We start from the raw sequence: 25,478 nt of genomic DNA, 5'->3' as shown, positions 1-25,478 counted from the left end.
GTATGAGGGCCCCCAAACCAGAACCATTCAGGTAAGCCCTTCCTGACTCTCAGGCCCAGAGAGACCATGAAAGCCAATAAAATGACTGGTATTGTTTTAAGCCATCACATTTTAGATGATTTATTAGGCGACAACAGGGAACCTGAATACCCACAGTAAGCACACGTGACATCTGTACGGAGTTAGTTTCCCACCCACTATCTCATTTCATCCTCACAATAGCAACGGGAAAAACATATTATTATTCTCATTTTGTAACAATGAAAAAGACTCTAAGACAGTAACTGAATTGCCCAAGGTCACATGACTAGCGAAAGGCAAAGCAAAGATTCTTGGTCAGGAACTCTGAGCAGTTCCAGCGATTTTTCTCCTGTACCGCAGCTAACTCCAGAAGAGACCAGAACCAGAAATGCCAGAAAAATACACATATCTGTACACACACAGGCTCAAGTGGAAATCAAAGAGAATCATCCTGCTCCAAGTCCCGAGGCCCACAGAAACCAGGCCCTCACTGAAGCAGCCTGGCCCTGACAAGGGAAACATGGAAGAATAAATGCATGGCCGTGGGAAGGCCACGTAACTCAGGGAATGGTAAGAGGGCACAAGGACTGGCGAGGGCCCGGTGCTTCTATCACCGGATATCCTAGCTGACAGCCTTTGCATCGTTACAGAAGGGTTTTCAGAAATACTTGTCATACCTCAGAGAAGTTTCAGCACAACAAGAGATGATGGCAACGTCGTTGGTTACGAAGCCCTGCACTCTGACAGCATGTCAGGAGCGACTTCAGCACTTGTAACCGCGAAGTGTCGCGAGGAAAGGAGGCTTCTATTGTGACTTCACTGACTGACATTTCAGGTTTGCCTCTACGGCTTTTTCAGGAAAATCTTGAAAGACACCATGTGATGGAGACAGAGGAAGCATACTGCTAATGGGGATGAAGCCAGCCTCTCAAGGTAAACGTGCACCCAGAGGAGACCACACTGAAATAAGATGCCATCAGATCAAGACTTTCAAATTCATCTACAGAAGCTCTGAACAGGACCAGGGGTTCATCACAGATGAATTCTACCAAAAATAACTTCTTAAGAGTCTAAGAAGTAACATGATCAAGAAACACAGTGAAAGAAGAAAAAAATAAAATCTAATTCTCAGGTGCATGTGAAAAGAGTAAAAACTAAGTTACAGTTTTCTGAATTGCTACCTTACCTTTCAAAGAGCACAGAGATAAAGAGAACCCCATCGTGTAGTTACGTTGCCTTAAAGCAGTGGTTCCAGTGTCTGCTATCTCAGAATCCCATGGAGAGATTTTTTTGATAATCATATTATTGGGACCTACTCCCAGAGATTCTCAATTAGTAGGTCTGGGGTGGGTCCCATGAATTCGCATTTTTGATATGTAATTCTAATGCACAATCAAGTTTGGAAACACCCAGGTGACACAGAATTTTCACTATAATAGTAACATCTTTCTCTCTAGTTGCAGAACTCCAACGTGTTAGCGGAAAACATAGCTTCCTTTAATAAAAATCTATCTTTTCAGGCTCCCTTGCAGCTATGTGACGGCTAAAGGTAGCCCAGTGATGAAGTTCTGCTGATGAGTTCCAAAAGGAACCGACTGTGAAATGTCTAAGACGTGTTCTTAAAGGAAGGGGATACGCCCCACCTTAATACGGCTACTTTCCTGCCAGGTGGGATGCAGACAACACGGCTGAAGCTCTGACAGTCATTACGGACTAGGAGACGACCTTTAGAATGTCACTCAAGCAAGCTGAGTGAAAGATAAGGGAAGTCTGCATCCCCAACATGGACATCCCTTCACCAAACGCCTCCAGACTTTTTAAACATAAAGAGAAAAAAGATGCAAAGCCATTGTTACTTGGGATTTTTTGATCAATCACAGTGAAACTGAAAGCTAATACAACTACCTGAGTTCACCTAAAGTTGTGATATTCATTGTCACCATTCAAACAGTATGAGGCAGGAACTTGGTTTTACTCCATAATTTACAAGTGAGGAAACTGAAACACAGAAAAGTGATATAACTTGCTCAGTGCCACACGGCTCTCAGGCCAGGAGTGCACCAGGATTTAGACTCATGTCTTCCAGCTTCAAAAGCTACTTAGCTTTTGCCCACACTATTTGCAAGGCACTTGAGGTAGAGCCCTCTTTAGAAATAGGATGTCTCTCTCAGAAAACTGAGCAGGGGAAAGAAGCCACAGGCCAGACAGACTCCAGCAGGATGAGAAGTCTCCCATTTTCTCTCTCTGATATACCTGTGTCTCCCCTTCTTTTCCTTTTCTATTTTCCACCTCCTTGATTCTTAGTTCTTTAAGGAGGCCTGAATCCTAAGAACATAAATACACTCCAGGATAAACTTTCCTCCCCCTGGGCCTTCCCACCTAGTTAGCAGGGTTCCAGCATCTGCTCTAAACCGACCCCATGACCATAACCTGAGGGCACAGAACCTGCAAGAAATCAGGTGATTTCTTGATTGGATGAACGATGATAACGCAGCGCAGCCACTTCCCCGCCCAGGTTCTCTGTGTTCGCCCGACTGACCGATGGTCCGTGTCCTGAATTCTTTCCTGCCATGACAACACTTTGCTTCACATTTGCCCACCTCATATGTATGTCCCTCACTGGATATCCTCCGTCTACCTCTCTCCACCTCTCCACACGTCACCCAGGTTTGAGAAACCCTACCATCCCCGGGGCTCTCCCCAACCATTCCCGTCTAAGGGCTCCTCACGTCCCAGACCTTCCACAGAACTGAGTCTGCCTCACGCAATGAGCCGTCTATTCCTCCGTGACAGACTGTGTAGTGTCACCAACATCAGTAACAATCCCATCCATGTGAACCACGTATTACAGTGTGCAAAGGGTTTCCTCCTCAGGGAGTCTGCAGTCTAACATTCAGAGAATATGGGCAGGAAATGGAACAAAGAGGCAATATCCGTATTTAACTAAAAATTTTAAAAAATTACCTATAATTGAAAACGTACTATGCCCCAGGCACTATTTGTGGCTTTACATGGTCATCTTATTTAATTCTCACGAATACTCTGTGAACAGGTATTATTTCCTCAAATTTACCGACAAGACATCTGAAGTTCAGAGAGCTTAAGTAACCTGCTCAAGCACTCACAGCAGAAACCGCCAGCGCTGGAATATGAACTCAGGCTTGTCTGTGTCTCAAGAGGCCTCACTCTCAACAGGGAAGCTGTAACTCTTGTCCACGGGAACCGTAAGCAGCAGGTCTGGGATGAGGATGCATGCGTGTGTGTGTGTTCAGTGCACATAGAAGCACGGATGCACCAACGAGGGAGGTGAGGGGCTGGAGAGAGAGGAAGTGGGCAAGTTTCCCAAAGAATTACTAAGAAAGCAAGCATATTCTAAAAGGAGGGAGGAAATGATATTAAGCTACAAACGTTTAAATCACAGCCTTAGATAAGCACCAAGTTTCTGGTTCTGAATTGCAAAAGCTGTTCATAAAGTAAGAATGAGGCCTAAGGGGACTGCCCAACAGAACCATAACTCCAGGTCATCATTCACATCGTAGTCTAAGCAACAGGGATCCCCAGGATGACAACCGGGTAACTGGGTGTAGAAACCCTGAGCCTGTCAAAATGAATGGTAAAGAAACCAGCAGTAGGTACTATCAGTTTGCTCTTTTGTGTGTGTGTGTGAGGAAGACTGGCCCTGAGCTAACATCTGTGCCAATCTTCCCATATTTTGTACGTGGGATGCCGCCATAGCATGGCTTGATGAGTGGTGTAGGTCCAGGCCCAGGACTCAAACTGGGGAACCCAGGCTACAGAAGCAGAGAGCACAGAACTTAACCACTCCTCCACTGGGCTGGCTGGCCCCTGCTCCTCTTAACATGTCTGTGGTGTAGGCCTTCTGGTCCCCATTTCTCAGATGGCAAAACCGAGACTCAGAAGCTAAAGAATCTGCCAGCCCAGACCACAAAGTTAGTGATCGAGCCCCAGATCCAGACTCAGGCTCGAGGCAAGAAGGCCAGCTCTTTCCAGGCACCGGCGGTGCTTCCGGGCGGCATTCGCAAGGGGGTGGGGGCCACAGGGCCTTGGGACGGCTCCAGTGCTCTTTACCTCGCACTTCTCCACGACCGGCTGCTGCCCACACTCGGAGCTGTTGCCCGCCACGATGCCGGCGCGGAGGTTCTCGCTGTCGCCAGTGCCCTCCTCCATGGAGTAGGTCTTGGAGTGGTTGCCGCGGCGATGCGCCGGCGCGCGGCCCTGGGCCAGGCTGAGCTGTCTGCGGAGCGCGCGGTTCTCCTCCTCCACCTCGCGCACGCGCACCTCCAGGCTCTCGCGCTCCCGCTGGCTGGAGGCCGTGTACCGGGGGCTGTGGGGCTGCGACTCCAGCGGAGACAGGGACACCGGCTTCCCATCTGAGGGTGCAGAAAGACCAGGGAAGAGTTAACCCCGAATGAAACGCACGCAAGCCCCTGCACGTACCCCAGACATCCATTCCTACATAGGAAGGCTCCTCTCATAATCCCATTTGTGAGGGAAGGCAGATGGAAAGTGAGTCACAAATAAATGCATCCAACTGGGAACAGAGTTGAGAACAGAATGACTTACTAGGGTGATAAAAACATGCTGTCGAGAGAAGACAATGATAATATAATTTTTCCTAACTAAACGCATTATCTTCTTGTCCCTACTTGGCATGTTTCTAGGTAGATGTTGTTGTTATCAATAAAGTACTATGAATATAAAGGAGGAGGGAAAGCAGGAGGAGGGAGAGAGGAGAAGAAAAGGAGAAAGGAGGGGAGAATGAGTAGGAGGAAGTGGAAGAGAGCATAAAAGGAAGAGAAGGAATAAAAAGAAGAAATATTAAAAATGACCAAGTTTATTTAGGTCTTCTTATGTGAACTCCTATTCACCCTTCAAAACCCTGTTTCCAAAGCATTACCTCCAACAGGAAGCCTTCTTCAATTTGCAGGCAAAATAGCCTTTAGCATATTCCAACAGAATTTTGTACATTGTGCTAAGAAAAGCACGTATCTGTCATACTGTATTTGGTAAATTACTTTACCAAATGTTTCCCATGAAGATTGGGAGCTTGGTAAGGACACAGACTGGGTCTTACTTATCTTTGTGGTAACAGCATAATATCTGATACATGTTGGAAGGGTGGATGCAGGTGTCTGTGCCAGGAGTGAAATAATTATGGGCAACAAGGAAAAAGGAGGCAGAAGTGTAATCAAAGTTTTCCCAAAACAAGTTACCATTAAACTGAGAGCCAGCCACACTCCATTTAACAATCACACACAGAGAGGGTATGTAGGTGTCTCAAAGTTACACAGCCAGAATGCAGTGGTGTCAGAATTCGTACCCAGGTCTTGCTTACACCTGAGTCTGTACACTCTACTTAAATGCAGTTTCATAATAGACTATATATGGAGAGCCATGGATTAAAAACAAGTTACTAATGTAAAAATTCCATCTCCCAAGGATACTTAGCATCCCACCTTGTATACAGTAGGCGCTCAGTGCATGCTTACCCTTGAGGAGCCCCAGCAACACAAGACACACCTAACGCCATCACTGCTCTGTTCCCAGACTGCAGAAACCCCAGGGTCCAGCTGCACACTGGCTGACCACCGAGCAGAAATCCCATCTCTAGAAAATTGCCTTCTCAGCCACCTACCAAAAAACACTCCTCTTTTTCCAGACTTCGAGCTTTTCTCCTTCCTGCCCAGACCACACTGAGCTTCCACACTGTCCCAGAGAGTGTGTGTGACTCACAAAACTTGAGGATCAAAGAATGTGATGAATTCCATCCTGCGGGGCTCACTGTGCTGCCATTCTGCCCAGGGCCTTTGATGTGTCTCTGGGCCTTCACAAACATGACTCCTTTTTTTCCACTCTTAATCACCTCGGGGTTAAACGCCTCAGCTCTTGGTCCTCTCCTATCAATGCGGCAAATATGACTCACTGGATTCCACTGCCCAGGACAGAAGATCAAAGGCCGAGGCCGCGTGCATGGGGACGTGAAATCACAGGTTGATTAGGGCTGCACTGTGACCGAGCTGGCCAATTACAAGCTCTGACCCAGGCTTTTGAAACCCGTCTCTCTGTTTGGTACAATCAAGTTAGCTCCACCAAAAATGAAAAAGAATAGGCAGCTAACGGCAATTGTGTTTTCTCAACAGACATCGACCCTCAGAGCAGGGGTGGGAAAACATGAGCATCCAGCTCCCAGCAGCCGGCAGAGTTATGCATTGTGTCGCGTCTGTTGTGTACCTGCACATGCCGGGTAGTTCCCGCAGACAACGTCTTAGGTTATCACGGCACAAGCAGGTGGCCATTGGTGTCCCCATTACGGATGAGGAAACTGAGACTCTAAAAGCTTAAGCTGTGTTCCCGCTGTGGTGCACTGGGATTGGAAACAAGGTCTCCGTGACTGCATGTGGCCATGCGCCTGCATCTACGCACTGAGTTAGAGGTACAGATGCTCTGGGGCTGAGTGGGGCTTCTTTCTCATGAAATGGTTTTAGAGCATTTGTGCAGGAACCCAAGAAGCTGTGGAAGCCTGCGCCAGGGTCCCAAAAGCTCCCAAAAGCTCCCAAAAATTAGCAACAAATGAGACCTATAAGTTTGTTCTTTGGAGGCGTTACTTAAATGCTCTGAGCTTCCGTTTCCCTTCTGTGACATGGGAGCAGGAATGCTAACCTGGCAAGAGTGATGGGAGGCTTAAGACACGGAAATACAAACCACGGAGCGCTGTGCCTCTCATTGGGAGGCACTCAGTATAAATTAGTTCCTCCAATCTCTTCCCAACGCGGGGTAAGGGACATCGTGGGTAAGATGGGTTGATGATGTAAATTCGGGTGTCAGAGGCTGTACATTTTCTGAATCCAGGGCTGTTCTCTGAGTGGTATATGGAAGCAAGTGGCCAACAAACCCTGACTTACTCTGCGATGTGGCATCTCTGAACCTTCTTGCCTTTAGCCTTAGGCAGGTCAAAGTTCATCCAAAGGCAAAGAGGAGGAGCAGGCAGCCTTCCCATGGGGGCTGATCACCTCCTCTAGCTCCTCTCCCCAAAGCCCCACATCTTACATGTTTATACTTCTTTGATTAGGGGCTTATAAATAAAGGCATCATTATGTAATCCCTGAGCAATCACAATTCCAGGGCTGCTGCCGGGCAAATGCGATCAACATCCTGGGTCCATTTCCAACTTGCTTTAGACCCCAAATGGTTTTGACCAAACTTAACTCTCAAAGACTTGCAGGTGTCTTCTCCACTTTAAACCTCTATAGATTTGTCACCAAGGAAGACACACAAAATACTAAACGCCAGGCCTGCAAAAGGGGAACTCACGTAGGAAAAGGCAACACTCATGCTGTGCCAGAGCCTGGCAGGTAAGAAGTGCTCAGTAAACAGCAGAGTTGTAATTGCTGGTGTGTGTGTTTGTTTTAAAGGTCTGTTATCTTCAGGTGGCCCCTTCCTCTTCCTCGTCCAGTTTCCATTTCTGAAAGGGAGTAGAGTAGAGATGTGCTCCAGGCCCCTCTTGGCTCTAACTTTCGATGGCCTCGTTGTGCCAATGGACCCTGAGCCTCTAACCCAGCTGACAATGCTACCTGGCCAGAGTGGATACAAGCAGGGCCACTGCTCTGCCAAGTTCACAGCTCATTCTGGTTTTATTCATCCTGCCTCTTCTCTTTTTCCTGGAGGACTCAGCTCTGGCTCCTGACCTCTTTGTTCAGGCTTCTAACCCTCAGGGGTTGGGGAGAGGGGAGGGTTAGGAAGGGAAAGGCCATCCCTCTCAGATGTGCTCTGCACCGCTCTGTGATGTCTTATGGGCTCCGGTCTCTCCCAGGAAGACTCCCCGAGCTTTGTGCACAGGTCGTCATTATAAAGCTCATCACACGGAATTTTATGGCCTATGGGAACAACTGCGCCCACACCAGGATTTCTGAAACCATCAGTGGTCAAGAAAGAGTCTTTTCTCCCAAGCCATCCTCGATAAAAATCTGGCCCTAATACACACACCTAGAACATAGCCTGCCCCACATGCAATTCATCACTTGAATTCCACAAATCGGTCTATATCCTGTTCATCAAGACAAGTCTCCTGATCACATGCTTGATGCACGTCCAAATTACTCTAGAAGTTTCTAAATGCCTACTCTCAACTTCCATACCTATCTTGTTACAGACCAGTAACAGTTTAGGGGCTGGGATGGTTCATTTTATGCATCATCTCCACTGGGCCATGGAGTGCCCAGATGTTTGGTTACATATTAATCTGGGTGCTTAGGGATGAGATTAACATTTGACTCAGGAGACTGAGTACAGCAGATTGCTGCTCCTAATGTTGGTGGGCCTTACCCAATCAGTCAAAGGCCTGAATAGAACAAAAAGGCTGATCCTCCTCCAAGTAAGGGAGAATTATGTCTGCCTAACTGCCTTCAAACTGGGACATTGCTTTTTTCCCCCTGCCTTTGGACTTGAACTGAAACGCTGGCTCTTCCTGGGTCTCGAGCCTGCCAGTCTTTGGATTAGAACTACGCCATTGGCTTCCCTGGGTCTCCAGCTTGCTGACTCACCCTGCAGATCCTGGAATTTGACCATCTCCATAATCACGTTAGCCAATTATTTATAATAAATCTTTTTATACACCCCCACACCCCCACCCCTCATCAGTCTGTTTCTCTGCAGAACCCTGACTAATACAGGGACCAACAACAGTCTTGAGATCCCACTTTGAATGGCAGTGCCCGATATCTGGTCTCTTTATCCCCAGGGCCTGGCACACTACCTACATTTGCCAAGCATTTGAAGAAGAAATGAAGAGAAGGACTACCATCTAGAACTTAAAAAAGAAAAAAATCTTAAACTACCAGCTACTTAAAAAGTGACCTTATTACAATATTGAATGCTGGGGGACGAGGGAAAGATAACCAGGAAAGCAAATAAATCAAGTAGAGTCATAAGAACACGAGATTTGGAATAAGAAAGAGCCGAGTTTAATTATAGTTTTGCCACTTACTAATAAATAACCTTAGGCAAAGCACTTAACTTCCCTGTGACTCGGTGTCCCCACATGTAAAATGGGGACATGTGCATGTCACCTGCCATCAGGCCTAATCAGAGTCAATACTCAGATTTCCCCTTTCCAGCCTCCCCGCTAAATCTGGAGGCACACACGTAAAGACAATAGCAGATGGGGTCCCTCATTTCTGAGCCCCTTTATCTTTGTTTCTCTATTACGTTTCCTTCCAGGTTTCTATTTTTGGATACACACAGTCTATTTGTACACATGGAGCATCTCTCTGTCACATAATGCCTATATGTGTTGATCTGCGGTTCAGCCCACTTTGAGTTTAAAATGCCAAAGGAGACATTATTCAAAACCTTGGTTGACAACATCTTCCTCTTCCCTTGAAAACTTTTCAACAAACATGAATTTAGCATTGGATTTGAATCTCTCAATCCACTTGAGATGAATGCTCTGAATTAAGAGTCAAAACATCTAAGGTTCCGAACAAAGAAGGCAAATTGAAAATCAACCTCTGTGCAGTACAGTGACAGAGATTAGGGACTTACCATCTAAAACGTCCTAAGTGATGATCTGAATCAATGTGCGCGCCCTGAACATCCCTGCATCCCTCCAGGGTACTGGCGCCTCGCACTGTGTGGGACATCCACCATCGCAAATGGGAGGCAGGGCCAGGACCTGGGTGGGCCTCCCAGCCCTGAGGCCACCCTTGTAGGGGCTCATACCAGCCCCTCCCAGGGGTGACAGACCTAGAGCTCTCCAGTCAAGAACCCCAAAATCCTGTAGTCATGCCCAGAATTCAGGAAGGCTGGCCCCGTGCATCATTCTACTCATGATGAAGACAGTGCAGCCCTAACCTTTATCTAGCAAAATCCCCCTACGTACAATCTGTCACCAGGGCCTGCCAATTCTTCCTTCTTGAGACTTGAAGCACTTGTTTCTCTTATTCTATTTCAAACATTTCATCCCTAACCAAGCCTTTTAATCTTATCCTAAGACAGGGCTCAAACTTTTTTCTGTAAATACCCAGAGAGTAAATATGTTTTACTTTGCAGGTCATGGGGTCTCTGACGCAAGTACTCTCAACTCTGCCATGGTAGCACAAAAGAAGCCACAGAAATATGCAACATGGGGGCATGGCTGTGTTCCAATAAAACTTTAATTACAAAAACAAGTACGGGGCCAGATTTGGCCCACAAGGCCTAGTTTATGGACCTTTGTCCTAGAACATTGGTCTCTTTGGTTAGTCTCCCTGACTCCAATCTCTACCTACGCCTGCTGGCCTCACTCATAGGTGTCGGGGATACTGCTCTTCATGATAATCCTATTCCCACCACATTTTGCAGTCTGATAATGTACAGAAGCAGCTCCATCTACTTCAAGGTCCTTCATCAAATTCAACCAAAACTTAGTCAGCTCCTATTGAGTACATGTCCACTATTCGGAGGCTGTGTGTGTCATCTCATTTTGATTTATACGATACCTTAATGAAGTGGGTGTTCTCACTATCCCTATTTGAATGAAAAAAAGAAAAAAAATGAGAAATGGACACATACTTAATTTGTTCAATGTCATCCCAGCAGCAAATGGCAAAGGGAGAGTCTTGAACCCAGAGTCATTGGCTCCAGATCCATTGCTCTGTTTGCCCCTCTCCAAACAAGTCCAACTGAACTTGTTGATGTCCCTGCTTCATCCCCTGGTCCCCTGGGCCAGTGGTTCTCAATCCCGGCTACCATTACAATCCCTTGGGGAACCTTAAAAAATATCAACGTGCATAGCCCTCAACCCAAATTAGCTCAGAATCTCTGGAAGTTAGGGTCTCATCAGCATTTTTAGAAGCAGCCACCCTCATGGGATTTCACGTGTGTAGTCGAGGTTGAGAAATACCGGCTTAGGCATTTCCCCCATCCTCTGCCTGAGACGCCATAAACCCCATTTGCAAGCACACAGTTTGCTTCTTGACGCAAATTTAAGGAACTGGCTTAGACGCAAAGGAGGTCTGAGCTTTGTCACGCTTAATCCCAGCACTGCTCTGACCCCGGGCCCCAGCTTCCTTGCCCACATCTCTTAAGTGCATTCTTCATCAGCTCCCACCATGTGATCCAGGAACTCCCTGATTTCCTAAAACATAGGCCACTTCGTATTCCAGCTTCTCCAAGCCTGGAGCTGTTTTCTTCCTGTGAATCCCCCTCCTTCCAGGATGAGGGCTCTCTCCAAGGCAGGGCCCTGCTACTCCACCTGCCAGACCTTCCAGCTTCCCTGACTTCCAGGCTCCTTTCTCTCGACCAACAGGTCACTTCATGCCAATGATTTCTCCAATTTCTTACCTTTCACATTAGGCTGTGTTCATTAAGCATGCTGTAATCTTTTTTAAACACAATGGCTTCCTTTTAACGTAAAAACCTTACACCCTCGTTCAATGCATTCTGAAATTGCAAAATAAATTAAATTTGTAGCCAAAGTCATTTTAGAAAAATTTAGAAAAGTCAGTTTGATCTTAAAAGTCTCACATTTTAAAATGTTTTTTTAAATTTTGATCCTTGGATGTCCACGTGACGGCTGGGTCTGCTCCCATGTCACAAGCTCACATGTCACTCTTTCATGGCAGTGTACAAGTCAAGGTCCAGGTGGAGCCATCTTTGCAAGTTCTAGAATTGTGGAACCAGATTTGCTGTGGGGAGGAAAACGGCAGGGATGACACGCAAAGGCTGCTTGCTTGCGATGGGGTAAACAGCGAATGTTTTACCCAAAAATTCCCCGAAGTGATTTTCTGGAAGTCATCTTTGGCAACCAAAGAAAACTTGAGTTCCAACTAAGACCTTGGAGATCTTCTGGCAAAGACTAAACGACAGCAAAGAAAGAGTTCCTTACCAGCTTTTAAAAAGAATTTGCAACCACCAGGCCAGGGAAAGAAGCCTAGATTTGTTTCGTCATAATAGGCTAAATGCGATTTGACTTTTTTCCCTCGTGAAATTATTTTCCAGAACCTTGTCTTAAAAAGCTTCATTCAGTCAAGAAAATGACGACATTTTTAGCACCAATTTGCTGTATCCATCGCCGGGTTTTGGCTGTAAGTGCCTAAGTGTCTCCTAATGAGCAATAATACCAGTGGTTGCCCCTTGAAACTTCTGGTTCAATGATTTCAAAGCTTCAAATGTTTTTTTGCCAAATATCCTAAGTTCTGAAAGTTTGAGGCAGTTGGTCTTTGAACTACTGTGCTCATAGCAGAGTAACGGAGTCTTCAGTTTCTAAATCTGGCCAATCTTATTTCTCTTTGATGTTCCAAGGAGTCTTAAGTATAGACAGAAGGACTTTGTTAGTAGCATTCAAACCGCCAACAAACAAGGCAAAGGATAATGCATTTGGTGCTCTATTTTTTATATTAACTGAACGACTTGACAGCAAAGTTAAGTCCTTCTCTTAGATCACCAAGTGATTTAGAAAACAACCAGTGGAGGGTAACAATACAGGGCATCCCAGAAAATGTGAGTTGATATTCATTCCAAATCAGGAGAATTGACCAGTGTATGAAAGCATCCTCAATTCACATTGCGATCATCTTTGATCACCCTCTGCCCCCATTTAGCTCCTTAACTTCCATCACTTTTTCCATAGCCTCAAAGACACCCAGCTTTACTGGTGGGTCTTCAATGGCTGAGCTTGAGAAAGCAGCCTTCCTCCTTCCACCACATCTTGTGCCATGTTGCATACACTACGCAAGTAACAGTTGGACATAATCTTGTCCATTGGTAGAGGCACCAAGTCTAAAAGCAAGACAAACATGATGACTTCATCCTTTGCAAAGCACAAACTCAGCATCCTTACTTGGGTCATCAACAGTTATCAACATGGCCCCTGAGTGTAGAATCAGATCCAGAAATATTCTAGAATTTCATCTTAATTTTCTCTTTGGCAGCACTGAAGATGAAAGATTTCCTAAGTGTTTTTCCACTGATCTTCTTTAACCTTAGCAATAAATGTGTTATTTTATATGAAATATTCATAGCCCTTATAAAATTCCACTAATATGTTCCAAGAGTGGCAAATCATATGTGATGGGGAGAAGCATATTTTATAGTGAAAATTTTCAATGAAGTTTGATTTTTCTTTTCTTTTTGGTAAAAGCTTGCTCACATCCAGAGAGCCACATGGGATAATTCTTTAGCAAAGTTTTTAAATTTTATTTTACATTCATCACAATAAGGATGTTGAAAACTCTCCTTTTCTAAATATGTAAATCCATGTTTGCCATCAACCTCAAATTGTCATTCTTGGTGGCCATATTCATTTACCAAAAAGGATTTTTTTTTTTAAATTGGGGAGTATTGACAACAATGTCTGGTTCAGTACAGAGGGATGCAAGATGTCAATGGCAGGCTGCAATGTTTCAGGACTCCAGAAAAATCAGCAAAGCCCTGGCCTATCCATTCCTGCTCCTTTATCCTGCTTCTAGATCATCTTATTTCAGGGGTGGAGTTTCAGAGCGAAATTCAGATCTACGGAAAAGAGTTATGGACTCTTGTGAAAAGGATCCAAAAGAAAGACTGCCATACATCACGAATATGTCTCTACTCGGACTGCATCCGAGTTGAACCATGGTGCCGTCTCCTCCTAGGCACGGAGGAAGACTACTAAATTGCGCGCTCAGACTCAGCTATTCTCCTCTGTTTGGAGGGCGGTACTCTCATGAATGCCCTGGGACTGAAAGGCAAAAATCAAATGCAAAACATGATTACGAGTCTAGAGTGTTCTTCAAGTGCCATGTCAGCAATGGTGGGTCAGTCTGCTTATCTGACCACTGCACCTGAAATGACGCACATGCCAAATCCAAGCAGAAGTTCTTTTCCTCTGTGCTGCATGGAAGTGAGGATTAACACAGGGGAAAAGCCCTTGCTCTCATCTTTGGTGTTTCCAGAGGTCTAGTGTCAATGAGGACTGGCTTGATTTGCATCATATTTTCTGGGCGCTCTGACATACCTCATCTCCTCTACAGTTAACCAGCTTTCAGACAAAGCCACTGTCCTTCATGCAAACCTCCCACTCTTTGCGCGACCCTCTGTGGATGTCACATTGTACACAGGGCACACTGCACCAGGAGAATCCAACTGTGGCCTATAGTGTTCACAAGGCAATTAGACCTGATGAGATACTGAAAGGAAGGGGTGGAAGGGAGATCAGTGGAAAGAGTTACCAAAGACAAGTAGGGCTCTTTATTTGTATCTGTCAAAGTCAGCAATGGCTATGGAGCCAAACAACAGCATGAGGAGCTGCCGTAAAGAATATTCTAACACATTTCAAAAAGAAAAGTACTTCTGTGAATGTGGTTGATTCCGTCAACAGCATGCCTTTCCTGTAAGCTGCCACATCACCTAAATCAATGTTATCATCCTCAGCTCAATTGCAAATTAAAAACAAGAGAAAACAAGCAAAAGCCTGCCCGAACATCCCTCCCCTCTAAAGGACTGCCCTCCTTTTCTCTCTCTTCTTTTCCTTTCTTCACAGTCGCCAACCTCCCTTATCAGTTTGACTGACTTAAAATCATATTCCAATTCCCTTGAGTACTTATATTGAAACAAAGGAAAAAAAAGAAGAAAAGTAAAACCCTTATCATTCCTTTTTTCACCCTTTCCTGACAAATCCAAACCTTCCCTTAGGAGGAAAGCAGAAAGGAAGACTGAGGTTTTATCGGGATGGACTGGGGGAGGGGGGAACATGGAAGATTTTATCAGGAGCTCAGAAACAACAGGAGATAGAAATAACGCTTTATCAGGATGGGCCCTTGGCAAAGAGAAGACATTGCCAAGAGCCAAGGGCAAGACACACGTTTGGGTACAATATTGTGCTAATACCTATTAAGCAAAACCTGCCATCTCTACTTTTGATGGATTGTTATTTTCTTCCAAGTCCTACTCCTGGGATAATAATGATTTTTTTTTATAAGGCACTTCAAACCGTATCATAAAAGCAAGATGAATAAAACCAAGGACTCTCTAGTCAACTCCATTGTGAAGCCAAGGGAGGATTTTCCTTGGCAAGTTGAGAGGAAGCAGGGGTGTGGGTGTAGGGAGCAGTGACAGACAAAGAGGAACCCAGAGATACCTTGATGGTGGAGCTCCAGTGCAAGATGCCAATTTCTGGCCCCAAAGAGAAGAGCCCCTTATAGGATGGAGGCCTCAGAGGCCATACCAGGATGGGGATGAGCAAGTGTTTTCAAGCCTTTGTAGACTTTCTGAAACTGCTGTTAAAATCTCCTGCCTTTCTTAACTCCACCGTCTGGCCCTGAGGAATATCTTGGAAAAAATCAATGATCTTCACCAACAACTATTTCCAGAGCTCTTACACATGCAAGCCCCATGCTAAGTTCCTGGGTAGCATGACTAGCGACTGGAATAAGCAATAAGAAACTGTGCTATTTCCTTTGCAGTCTCTGTCACCTGGTGGGTTACTATTGACTCTCCAATGTCCGGGTGAAAAACCCCTTTTGGGAACCCTTCTCCAACCTGCCCAGGGAGAGTTGGCTGCTCCATTCCTCTCACTAGATTTCCTGCAACCTCCTACATCACAGACCTAAGGTAGTGGCTCTTACCATATTTGCTTTTTTTTTTTTTAATTTTTTTTAAGATTTTTATTTTTTTCCTTTTTCCCCCAAAGCCCCCCGGTACATAGTTGTATATTCTTCATTGTGGGTCCTTCTAGTTGTGGCATGTGGGATGCTGCCTCAGCATGGTTTGATGAGCAGTGCCATGTCCGCGCCCAGGATTTGAACCAACAAAACACTGGGCCGCCTGCAGCGGAGCGAGTGAACTTAACCACTCAGCCACGGGGCCAGCCCCTCTTACCATATTTGTAACAGCTGCTTATGCAACTTGCTTCACACTGTGACATCCGTTCCCTCAACACCTCTTCAGGGCGGGCATGGTGCCACTGAAGGCAGGGACCACACTGAATCACCTCTGTTTCCCAAGTACCTCACACAGTGTCTATCAGTAATGGGCATGCTTATGCGCCTGCAACATTGTGGAAAAAGATGACAACTTGGGATGTCCCCACATCCAAACCAGAACCCTGGATTCCTACCTCCAAAACCTGCTTCCCCTTTCAGGAAATGGCATCATTACTGCTCCCACTGCACAGGCCAAAAACATAGGGTTCAGTCCTGAATTTCTTCCCTCATGTTCCACATACACTGCATTAGCAACATATTTGAATGTTGGCTCTACCTTCAAAGTACACCCAAATGTCAACACTTTCCACCACTGCTCCAGTCCCCGGTCCCCCATTTCTCACCTAGACTCATGGAACAGCCACTTAACCGGCCACCTTGCTTCAGGCAGTCTACTCGCCACTCAGCAGCCAGGTGACATTTAGAAATGGTTATCAGACCCCATCGCTCACCTGCTCAAACTGCCCCTTACAGCTTCACGTCAAACTAAAAACAAACTCCAAATACCTTAGGGTGGAATACAAGGCCCCACAAAACTCCGACCTCAGTTATCTTTCTGAGCTTCACATGCTCCTCTGCTCCCTCAGTGCCCGCCACGTTGGCCTCCAGATGCTTCTCAGTACACCAAGTGTTCTCCCACCTTGGGGCCTCTGCACTTGCTGTTGGCTTTCATCCTCTTAATTAGGAAATCTGCTCAAACACCACTCAGAGAAGAATCTGTAAGCCTGCCTCTAAAACCTCATCCCTGCCCATCCTCTCTCTCACTCCTTCTGAGACAGGAACCAGCCTAACAAGATAAGGCCCCTAACCAATCGGCAAGCTAAGAGAATCTGGTAGACACCACCAAGATCCACATTCCACAGCCTCGGGACTTTCCAGGGCTTATGACCACACCCTAGCACCTAGGAATCTACTGAAGGTGACCCTAGCCCCATTAGCATAGTGATTTTTACTATGCTAGCATGCTAATGATACACGCAACACATGTGGTGGCATGTTGAACAACAGTGCAAGCACAAGATAAACCCCACCTCTCCATGCCATGACAAGGCCTTCCTGCCCAGCCTTTGCCTCATAAAAGCCCCACAATCTGGCTCCCTAACAAGCTGGTCACCCGCCCATTTCCTTTCTGCGCTGGCTCCCTTGTGCTTGCCCTGTGCACAAGCTAATCAACTTTTACTTTTCTACTCCCGTTTGCTGTCTCTCTTGATTTCTATACTGGGGGACAACAAGAACCCAATGCGTCAGTAACACTCCCTCTGGTTTTCTCCATGAGCACATCACAGCACTCCCCCAAGTATAAATTTGTTTCCTTCTTGTTTGCCTGTCTCCACCCCTAGAAGATAAGTTCAATAGTGAAGGACTCTTTTGTGCATCTGTCCCATCCGCCACTATGTCTCCAGGGCCTGGAACCAAGCACATGTAGGCACACAATAAATATGTGTTGGACGACTAATTCAATGAATATTAGCAATTACTGGAATGGTTCAATGAGGAGAATTAGGTTTCAAAGGAGGATCACCATTTAACTCCCTTACCAGCCACCCACTTTGGCTGAGTCTCACCCATTATCTTAAGTCCCAATCTCTGAGGTAGGTTTTATTGTCCCCATTTTAAAGAGGATGAAACAGAGGCTCATTGAGCTTAAGGAACTTTCCAAGAGTTACTGCAAAAAAAGTAAAAAGACCAGGTTGAACGGACACCCCCTCAAAAAAAAAAAAAAAAAAAAAAAACCTCTTTTCATTCTACCTTCTACCTCTAAATGGCTCTTTCCAGGAAATAAAGGTTGCATTCCAAGGTGACAGGCAGGGGACACCCCACACTACACTTACAAGAAAGACAAGAAGCAGGATAGTTGGCAATAAGAATCAAGAAAGTAAGGAACTGAAGAAAGAAGAATCGTAAGGGAATCCAACTAAAACCATTCCTAACAGCCAGAGGACACAAACATGGCACAGCTGGAACAAGCGAAGCTGACGAAGCAGTCAGACTATCAGACGCCCCGAAGGGGAAGCGTGCACACAGAGCAAAGGAGAAAAGCTCCTCCTCTCTTGATCTAGACATCCCAGTACCCTGCCTTGAAGTCACCCTGTATCCTTTAAAAAGCATGCCTTCAGTTGTCTAAGCTGGAAAGCTACGGCAGGGCGTCCATGAGGCCATTCTTTCCAGAGCCGTAAGCAATCCTGCTGCTGCAAACAGAGATGGATCTATTCCGCCTTCTGGAGCCTGTAAAAGAGAAAGGAGGTGGGGGCAGGGGAAAGATGCACACATGATAATAACAGGGGTCAGGAAGACTCAGCTGCCAGACTCCGGCCAGACAGGAGATGGGAAGAACGCGGGGAATCAGAAAGCTTTGTCTGCAATCACCAGAGTATTCAGAGGCTGGTCGGAAGCAGCAGTATCCAGAGGGGCCTAGAAATGGTTAACTCACAGTTTCTCTCCTGATGAGTAGCTTCAGCTGCTCATCAATAGAATCTCCAGCTGATAATTATTAAGTGAAACTTGGGGCTTCCATTTGCATATGTAAAGCACACTTCCCTCCTCAGCCACAATGGGAGGGAGAATGCACTTCCTGATTGTGCCGCTCAGGGGGAGGTTTGGGTGGGGTGGGGCTCCAGCCCGCTTTGCATGTGCTTCTCCACACTAATCAAGGCAGATATTCAGCAGAAATGAACCCCACATCCCAAAATATGCCATTTGTCAAAATCCAGAGCTCAAATAAGAGATCTCTCTCTCCAGATCTGAGAAGGATGCAGTCTACCACAATACGTGTCTATAAGGAATGTGATTACCCGGTCCGGCGCATGCAGGCACGCACGAACACACCTGGGTTGTTTTACTGGATGATGGAACGGTTATTAGTTTCTCCAAAATGAAGGCTTCTATCCTCCTCATGTCTTCCTGACACTTTTCAATCTTTGCACCTGTTGATTAAGAAGCTTCAGCCCCAAAGAAGCCAGAAGGAAATGCAAACAGCATCAGATTCCAAGGATCTGATTGACTTATCTCTGTGATGACATTTATCTTGGCTGGCGAGGAGGAAAGAAGTTACTGAGCACATCTCTCCTCCCACAGGAAAAGAGGCCATAGAGGGAAAAGCCATCGCTCCCAGGAGTACAGCGAGGACACTGTCCTTAGCATAGCTTGAAAAATCACGGACTTCAAATACCAATGTCATTTGTAGGCACCACGACGTGACTGTCATAAAGAAGCTGCCAGGGCTGTCTAAATTTACAGGGTGTCTAAAATTATACCCATGACATTCTAAAAACAGAGACAGGACACAAAACAATATAAATTATTAACTCAAGGTCTCATCACCCTTGGTTAAGTTCGTGATCCTCTTGGTGCCTCAATGCCCTTATCTGTAAAATGGGAGTAAAGATTCTGCAGGAACCCTCTTACACAGCATCATTAGGGTATGTCCCTACTATGAACATTTTATTTTACTTTATAACCTATAAACAGGCATTAATTTGACAATCTTTGTCTTTGGTGAGGAAGATTGGCCCTGAGCCAACATTTGTCGCCAATCTTCCTCTTTTTGCTTGAGGAAGATTGCCCCTGAGCTAACAGCTGTGCCATCTTCCTCTACTTTTTGTATGTGGGACGCCACCACAGCATGGCTTAATGAGCGGTGTGTAGGTCTGCATCTGGGATCCGAGCCTGCGAACCCCAGGCCAGTGAAACAGAGTGCATGAACTTAACCACTGACAATCTTTAGATGTAGGGCTAAGGCCTTTCCTCTAAGATGGTGCCCACTGTGTGAAAATCTACAACGCCTTTCTTGCTTAAACCACAAAGAAATTGCCAAACACTTTTGGCTTGGGTATCTTTCAAGTACAGCAGAAACTTAAGAGACATTCGTGAAGTAATGAGAGTACAGAATTCCTTTCGTATTTTTATCCTTCCCCTCACTTTTTAGTTGCCTTGCTTACATTTAATTTGACAGCTGTTGTTACAGCAATTTGCCTTTAGGTCATTGTTCCAAAATACACAACTTAGTTGTTTATAGAAATGCTTCTTCCTGCACTCATATTTCACTGCTTTATGTAATAATTAAATGATATTAATTAATTATATGGTAAAGATATACCACAATAGGCTTGGTAATATCTTAAAATGACTTTTGCTAAGCATGCAGTTCAACTGGTGGGATGAATAATGCCTAACAGTTCTAGAAAGTAGGCCCATAGCCAGGAAACTCCACATGCAGTGGGACTGAACAGTACTTTGACAGAGGGAACGGAGAACTTCTTGGCTATTGGGTCTGTTAATTGGAGGTGAGTTAAGAATCTTCCACTGAGTACTTCCCTTGTGGTATTGTTGGGAAGAATAAATGAGATAATATGCAGCAGTCATCTAGCTTCCCTTCCTAGGTATGAGATAAAGGATTGGTAAAAGTTCTTACTACTTATCTTATTCTATCATCAAGTCACTTTTCCCATAAACCACAGATGCTGGCTCTGAAATAAACTCCCAAGTACTTCTGATTAAAATAATACTCCCTTACCTTGGTAGAATGCTATGAGCCCAGTTTGGAGCATCTGCGGATGTGCTGGGCCATTGACCTTTCATGTGAATTGACAGAGGTAGAGAGGGGACCGGGACGGTGCCCAGTCTACAGGAGGCAAGTGAGATCCAGAGACCCACAGGCATTTGCCTATCCTCTCTGGGCATGTCGGGAGCAGGACCAGAAGGAGAACGGAATTCCCTTGTGCCATTCCATACTCCCTGAAATTGCTTCTAGTGCATATTTTGCTGCTTTTCATCATCTTTATAACTTCAGTAGTACTATAAGTATTTAATGATGTGAAAAGGCGCATAGAAACAGATCTTCCCTTGCAATAAAGAATGGTCAGCAAAGAAAAGATTTGAAGCAACTATGTAGACCCCTCAGCTGACCTTGTCCTTCCACATGAAACACTTCAGCAGACCTTGAGTCCTGAAGCCTCAGGCTGTGTCACTAAGGTCTTCAAAGCCCACACAGGTGCAGCACAGGTGAGAAAAGTCTCCCCTTGCAGCAAATGAGGAGAACGAAGGAGGAAACAGAAGGGTTATCAGCGGGGCACACCTTGTGCAAGTAATTTAACACCTCTGAGCCTCAATTAACGGGGAACAAACTTTTCTGCCTACCTTACAGGGCTATTCTGAAAATGCATTTTCAAAAAACAGCCTATGGGAAAGGCTTAGGTAAGGCAGGGAATCGTACAGGAATGGAACACGATGTTCTTAAGTGAAGATACACAGGACTGCATTGGGATTACTATTACTGTTATTATTGGCCAATGTTCATGCCCCACATCATTTAATTTAGCAGTAAAAACAGTTATCTGTGGCAGATTATAGCATTATCATCTCCATTTTATGAGGATAAGGCAAAACTCAAGAAAAACAATATCTACAGAGCTCTCAAAAGCCACTTGAGTTATTTTAGCCTGGTGGAGGAAATGGTCACCCTGCTTCCTTGATATTTATCACATCAGAAGTCTCCTGGATGCTATATTAGTTCCAGGAACAGACATCAGAAATATATATAAGACCAGTGTGCAGGCACCTGCATGACCACCAACTGCTGGCTGTGGCCTGGAGAGACCTTTCCCATTCCTCTGGTATAAAACCCATGTTCTGCTCGCTCCGATAGGAGCCGTGCCACAGTCCCCAAGCTTCCATCACCTCTAGATTAAATAGCTGCAGCACAACTGTATTTTCTGTAACACTACAGTATGCTGGGAGTTTGAGCCATCCGGCAACTTAATATATTTCCCTCTAAAGGTAAAAAACAAACACATTTGAAGCAAGCTATGCTCACAATTTCTGAGGCAAAGAGATGTGTCTATGGGTCAATGTCTGGTAACATGAATAAATGCAAAAGGATCAAAATGAGCTCCACTGTGATTTGTGTTATAATTCATGAGGCCGTGGGATTGTAACCAGGGAGGTACGCAGCCAAGGAGCATAGGCGGTCATGGGGGGCAAGAGACACTGCATGTCCCTAAGGTCAGGCTTTTACAAAAGACATCCTCACAGAAATGAAAAGAGCCCTGTACTTGTCAACCTGTCTGTTTGGAAGTGTTATTTTGATGTCCTCCTGTCCACAAGCTCATTCACAACAAGATCCAATAGGTTAGTCACTCACTCATTCATTCAGTTCGCACATTTGTAGAGCATCTGCAATATGACAGTCACTATACAGGCCCTTTCTCTCAAGGAACTTGAAGCCCAGTGGGGGGAAAGTCAAGTAAAGATAACATTACAGTGCAAAGAGATAAAGAAGTAGGACTAAGTACAGTGCGCTCAGGAAGTATGCAGAAGCACCACCTCTGAGCTCAGTCTTTAAAGGTTCAGGGAAAACTTCCAGGAGTATCATATCCGTGCTGAGAGCTGAAGGATGAGCACCGAGAAGCTGGACTGAGAGAAGTATTCAAACAGAAGAAACAGAATATGCCAAGGCTTAGAACCACGGTTCCCACACTGTGTGCCAAGGTCCTCCAGGGTGCCCCAGTAAACCCACAGGGGCACCACAGGATATTCTTAAATTTCCAGAGAAGCACAGCAATTCTCAGTATCTGCCACTGCCTCAACTACCAGCTCAGGCTGGTTCATTGTTTCAACATTTGACTGTGCTACATTCCATATTTTTTGCACGGCTGGGTTTTCAGAATTTGCTCTGACAAAAAACAATAACTGCATGAAAATCAATGTGCAATAGCTGTCCAGTCTGATTCCAAGGTCTGAGAAGTTGTGCAGCACCCAGCAGGTAAACACATCACATAAGTAAATAACTGGGCTTATTTAAGAGTGAAATAAAATATATCTTCCTTCACTTTATGGGTGTGTTTTTTTCAAGTAGCTACTAAATTTTTAGGACATAAACAATAAATGGAACAGTTAGGTATTTCACCTGGCCTATGGGTGGAGTGAAAAAATTACTAAGACACCCAAGGAATGAAAAAATGTGGGAACCTGTGGTTTAGAGACTGGAACCAGTGCTTACAGTGGACATAAAATACTTTCCTATGATGAGGGCAAAGTGGGGCCGGTGAAAGAAGATGCTAGAAAGACAGATGAGGCAGCTCCCAGGGGGCCTTGTAAGCACAGTAAAGGACTTGGCCTTTACTCTGAGGCCAGTGGGAGTCACCAAAGAGTTTTAAACTTCCCTGTTGAACAAAATGTAACACCACCTGAGTTTCACCGGACTTCCCCAGTCCTCAGAATGAATGCTGCATTTCACAACCCATTATGTGGATACCACACAGCTGACTCCACAATGAAGAGTGAGGTCCAAAGCCAGCCCAGTCCTGATGAGAGCCATTATGAGGTCTCTGTAGAACGGCTTGCAATTCCACCTAACCCACTGAACCAAAGGCAAAGCTTGATGTAACGTGTGAAACGCTTTACCAACAAAAGGCATCATTATCTAGCATTTATATACATGTGTGTTTCCTATTCTAACTCTAGTCAACCTACAGGGAATTTAAGTTCTACCTCAACCCTTTGCATGGCAGACTGTAAATATCTCCTTTTCTTATTTTATATTAATGCTAACGTTTATGCTTGGTTATTCCTCTGATCCCTAGAGCAACTTTTGGGCACAAAGCAAAAGAGCTATACAGGGAAATCTGAACTGCTTAACTTCAAGAAGTGTTTCATCTGTCTGGCATCCTGAAAAAATGTACGTTGTCATTTCTCTGAAGTATCATCTGAGATTTTAAGAATGCTGACTATTCTTGTCTGCATGTGTGATCTATTTGTGATAAAGAATATTGAAAACATATCTTCTAAAATATTTTATATGAAGGTATTTTTCCCTTGAAAATGTTATGTTTAAGAAAAGTTTCTCACCGGGCAAGGAAAAGCTTTTGTCAACCTAAAGCTAAACGGGCTATTATTACCCAACTTTGCTGGCAGTTCCAAAAGTTAGAAAACAGTAGGGTATTGGGTAATCAAAAATCATCACGTCCACCCTGGGTCTTAGAAGAAGAAGGAAGAAGAGAGATGTTGCGAAGGGTATCCTAGAATCAGTGCACGGCAGAGGAGCCAGGAGCCCACCTGGCATCTCATGCCCGCTCTCTCATACAGAGAGGATAGAAAATCATCAGGGGACCAGGGGACTTTGGCCTGTCCCAAGATCTCCCCCAGAAAAACCTACTAGCTCAAAGCCATCCTATAGTTACTAATCCTTCCACCTCACTCAGTACGACAAGGAGGGAGCTCGACCAGTGCAACAAGCCCAGCTCTCATCTCACCCGTCACTCAGTCCTTCCTAGGGAAGAGGAGTCTGTGTGAAGGATATGTGCATGCTCAGCTGGCCCACTCCCCTGTTCTGCCAGGGTCTGTGTGCCTGTGGAGAGCATGTGCCACATGTTCCCAGGGACCAGACCTGACATTGTTTGCTATGCTGCTAAAACCCTCTAGTTTGGGTGACGAAATAAGTCTACCTGGTTGAGACATATTGATTCTCCAAATGGTTGCTCTTTTTGCTCTCTTTCTGTCTCGTCCTGGGTGTCTCTCAATCCGTTCTCACCTCAGACAGGGAATAGAAGAGTATTATTTATTGATCCCTAAAACCTTAACACTAGAAATAAGCCTATGACCCAAATCAGCTACAGAAAAAGGTAGATTTGAGAAACTACAAATCATTTGCATTTAACAAATATAATATGGAGCACCTCTTATGTGCAAGACATCATGTTGGGTGCCGGGGACACTCGGTGAAGAAGGCACACGTGGTCTTTACTTGGGTTCTATTCATAGTTCATCTGGAGGTCAATCGACCACCTAATTAATTATTTAGTTAGAAGTGTGATAAGGACAAACTGCTGTGAGACATGATATCAAGATTCTCTGTCTTGGTAAATGTTCTCACCTCCTGGGCAGGCCTGAGACCCAGGAACCACGCTGAATGTCACTCCCAAACCACAACATAACTAATCTGTCGTCAAGACCTGGCTGTTTGGCCTCCCCAGTCACCCCTCAGGTAAACCAGATTCTCTCCACCCTGACTAGCAACTCCACATGCCAGACTCCCAGCTGGTCTCTCCCTCTGTCTACGGCAACAGCTTCCAACTGATAAATAAACATAACACAAAATGTACCAGTTTTAATTGTTCAATTCGGTGGTATCAAGTGCATTTGTACTGTGGTGCGACCATCACCACCATCCATCTCCAGAACTCTTTTACCTTGTAAAATTGACACTCCATACCTATTACACATTAACTCCCCATTCCCCCAGCCCCTGGCTTTCCCCCAACCTTCGACTTTCTGTCTCTATGAATTTGACTACCCTAGGCAGCTCATATAAATGGAATCATACAAAATTTGTCATTTTATGACTGGCTTATTTCGCTTAGCAGAATGTCCTCGACTCACACACTTTTGATTTCCATTCTATCTACAGCACCCGGCATACTTGCTGACATCTGGCAGGGTCTCAGAAAGAATTCTGTCTCCTTGTTTGTTTAACAAATTAACACAAGAGTAGAACCTGACTTGGCC

General features: G+C 45.2%; 1 protein-coding gene across 10 annotated transcripts in view; it reads right to left on the bottom strand.

Annotated features, from left to right (window-relative positions):
- LARGE1 (LARGE xylosyl- and glucuronyltransferase 1) overlaps window positions 1-25,478 on the bottom strand; it is a 534,909-nt gene that overhangs the window by 290,977 nt on the left and 218,454 nt on the right. For all 10 annotated transcript variants that reach the window (XM_046646633.1, XM_046646628.1, XM_046646630.1 and 7 more), the window contains one exon: window positions 4,111-4,412. In XM_046646633.1, the coding sequence (XP_046502589.1) occupies window positions 4,111-4,412 (302 nt within the window). The remainder of the gene's footprint in view (window positions 1-4,110; window positions 4,413-25,478) is intronic.

Source organism: Equus quagga, chromosome 19 (assembly GCF_021613505.1).
Source record: "Equus quagga isolate Etosha38 chromosome 19, UCLA_HA_Equagga_1.0, whole genome shotgun sequence".
NCBI classification, from domain to species: Eukaryota; Metazoa; Chordata; class Mammalia; order Perissodactyla; family Equidae; genus Equus; species Equus quagga.
Note: the sequence above shows the minus strand (reverse complement) of the source record. Positions and strands in the feature narration are given on the sequence as shown.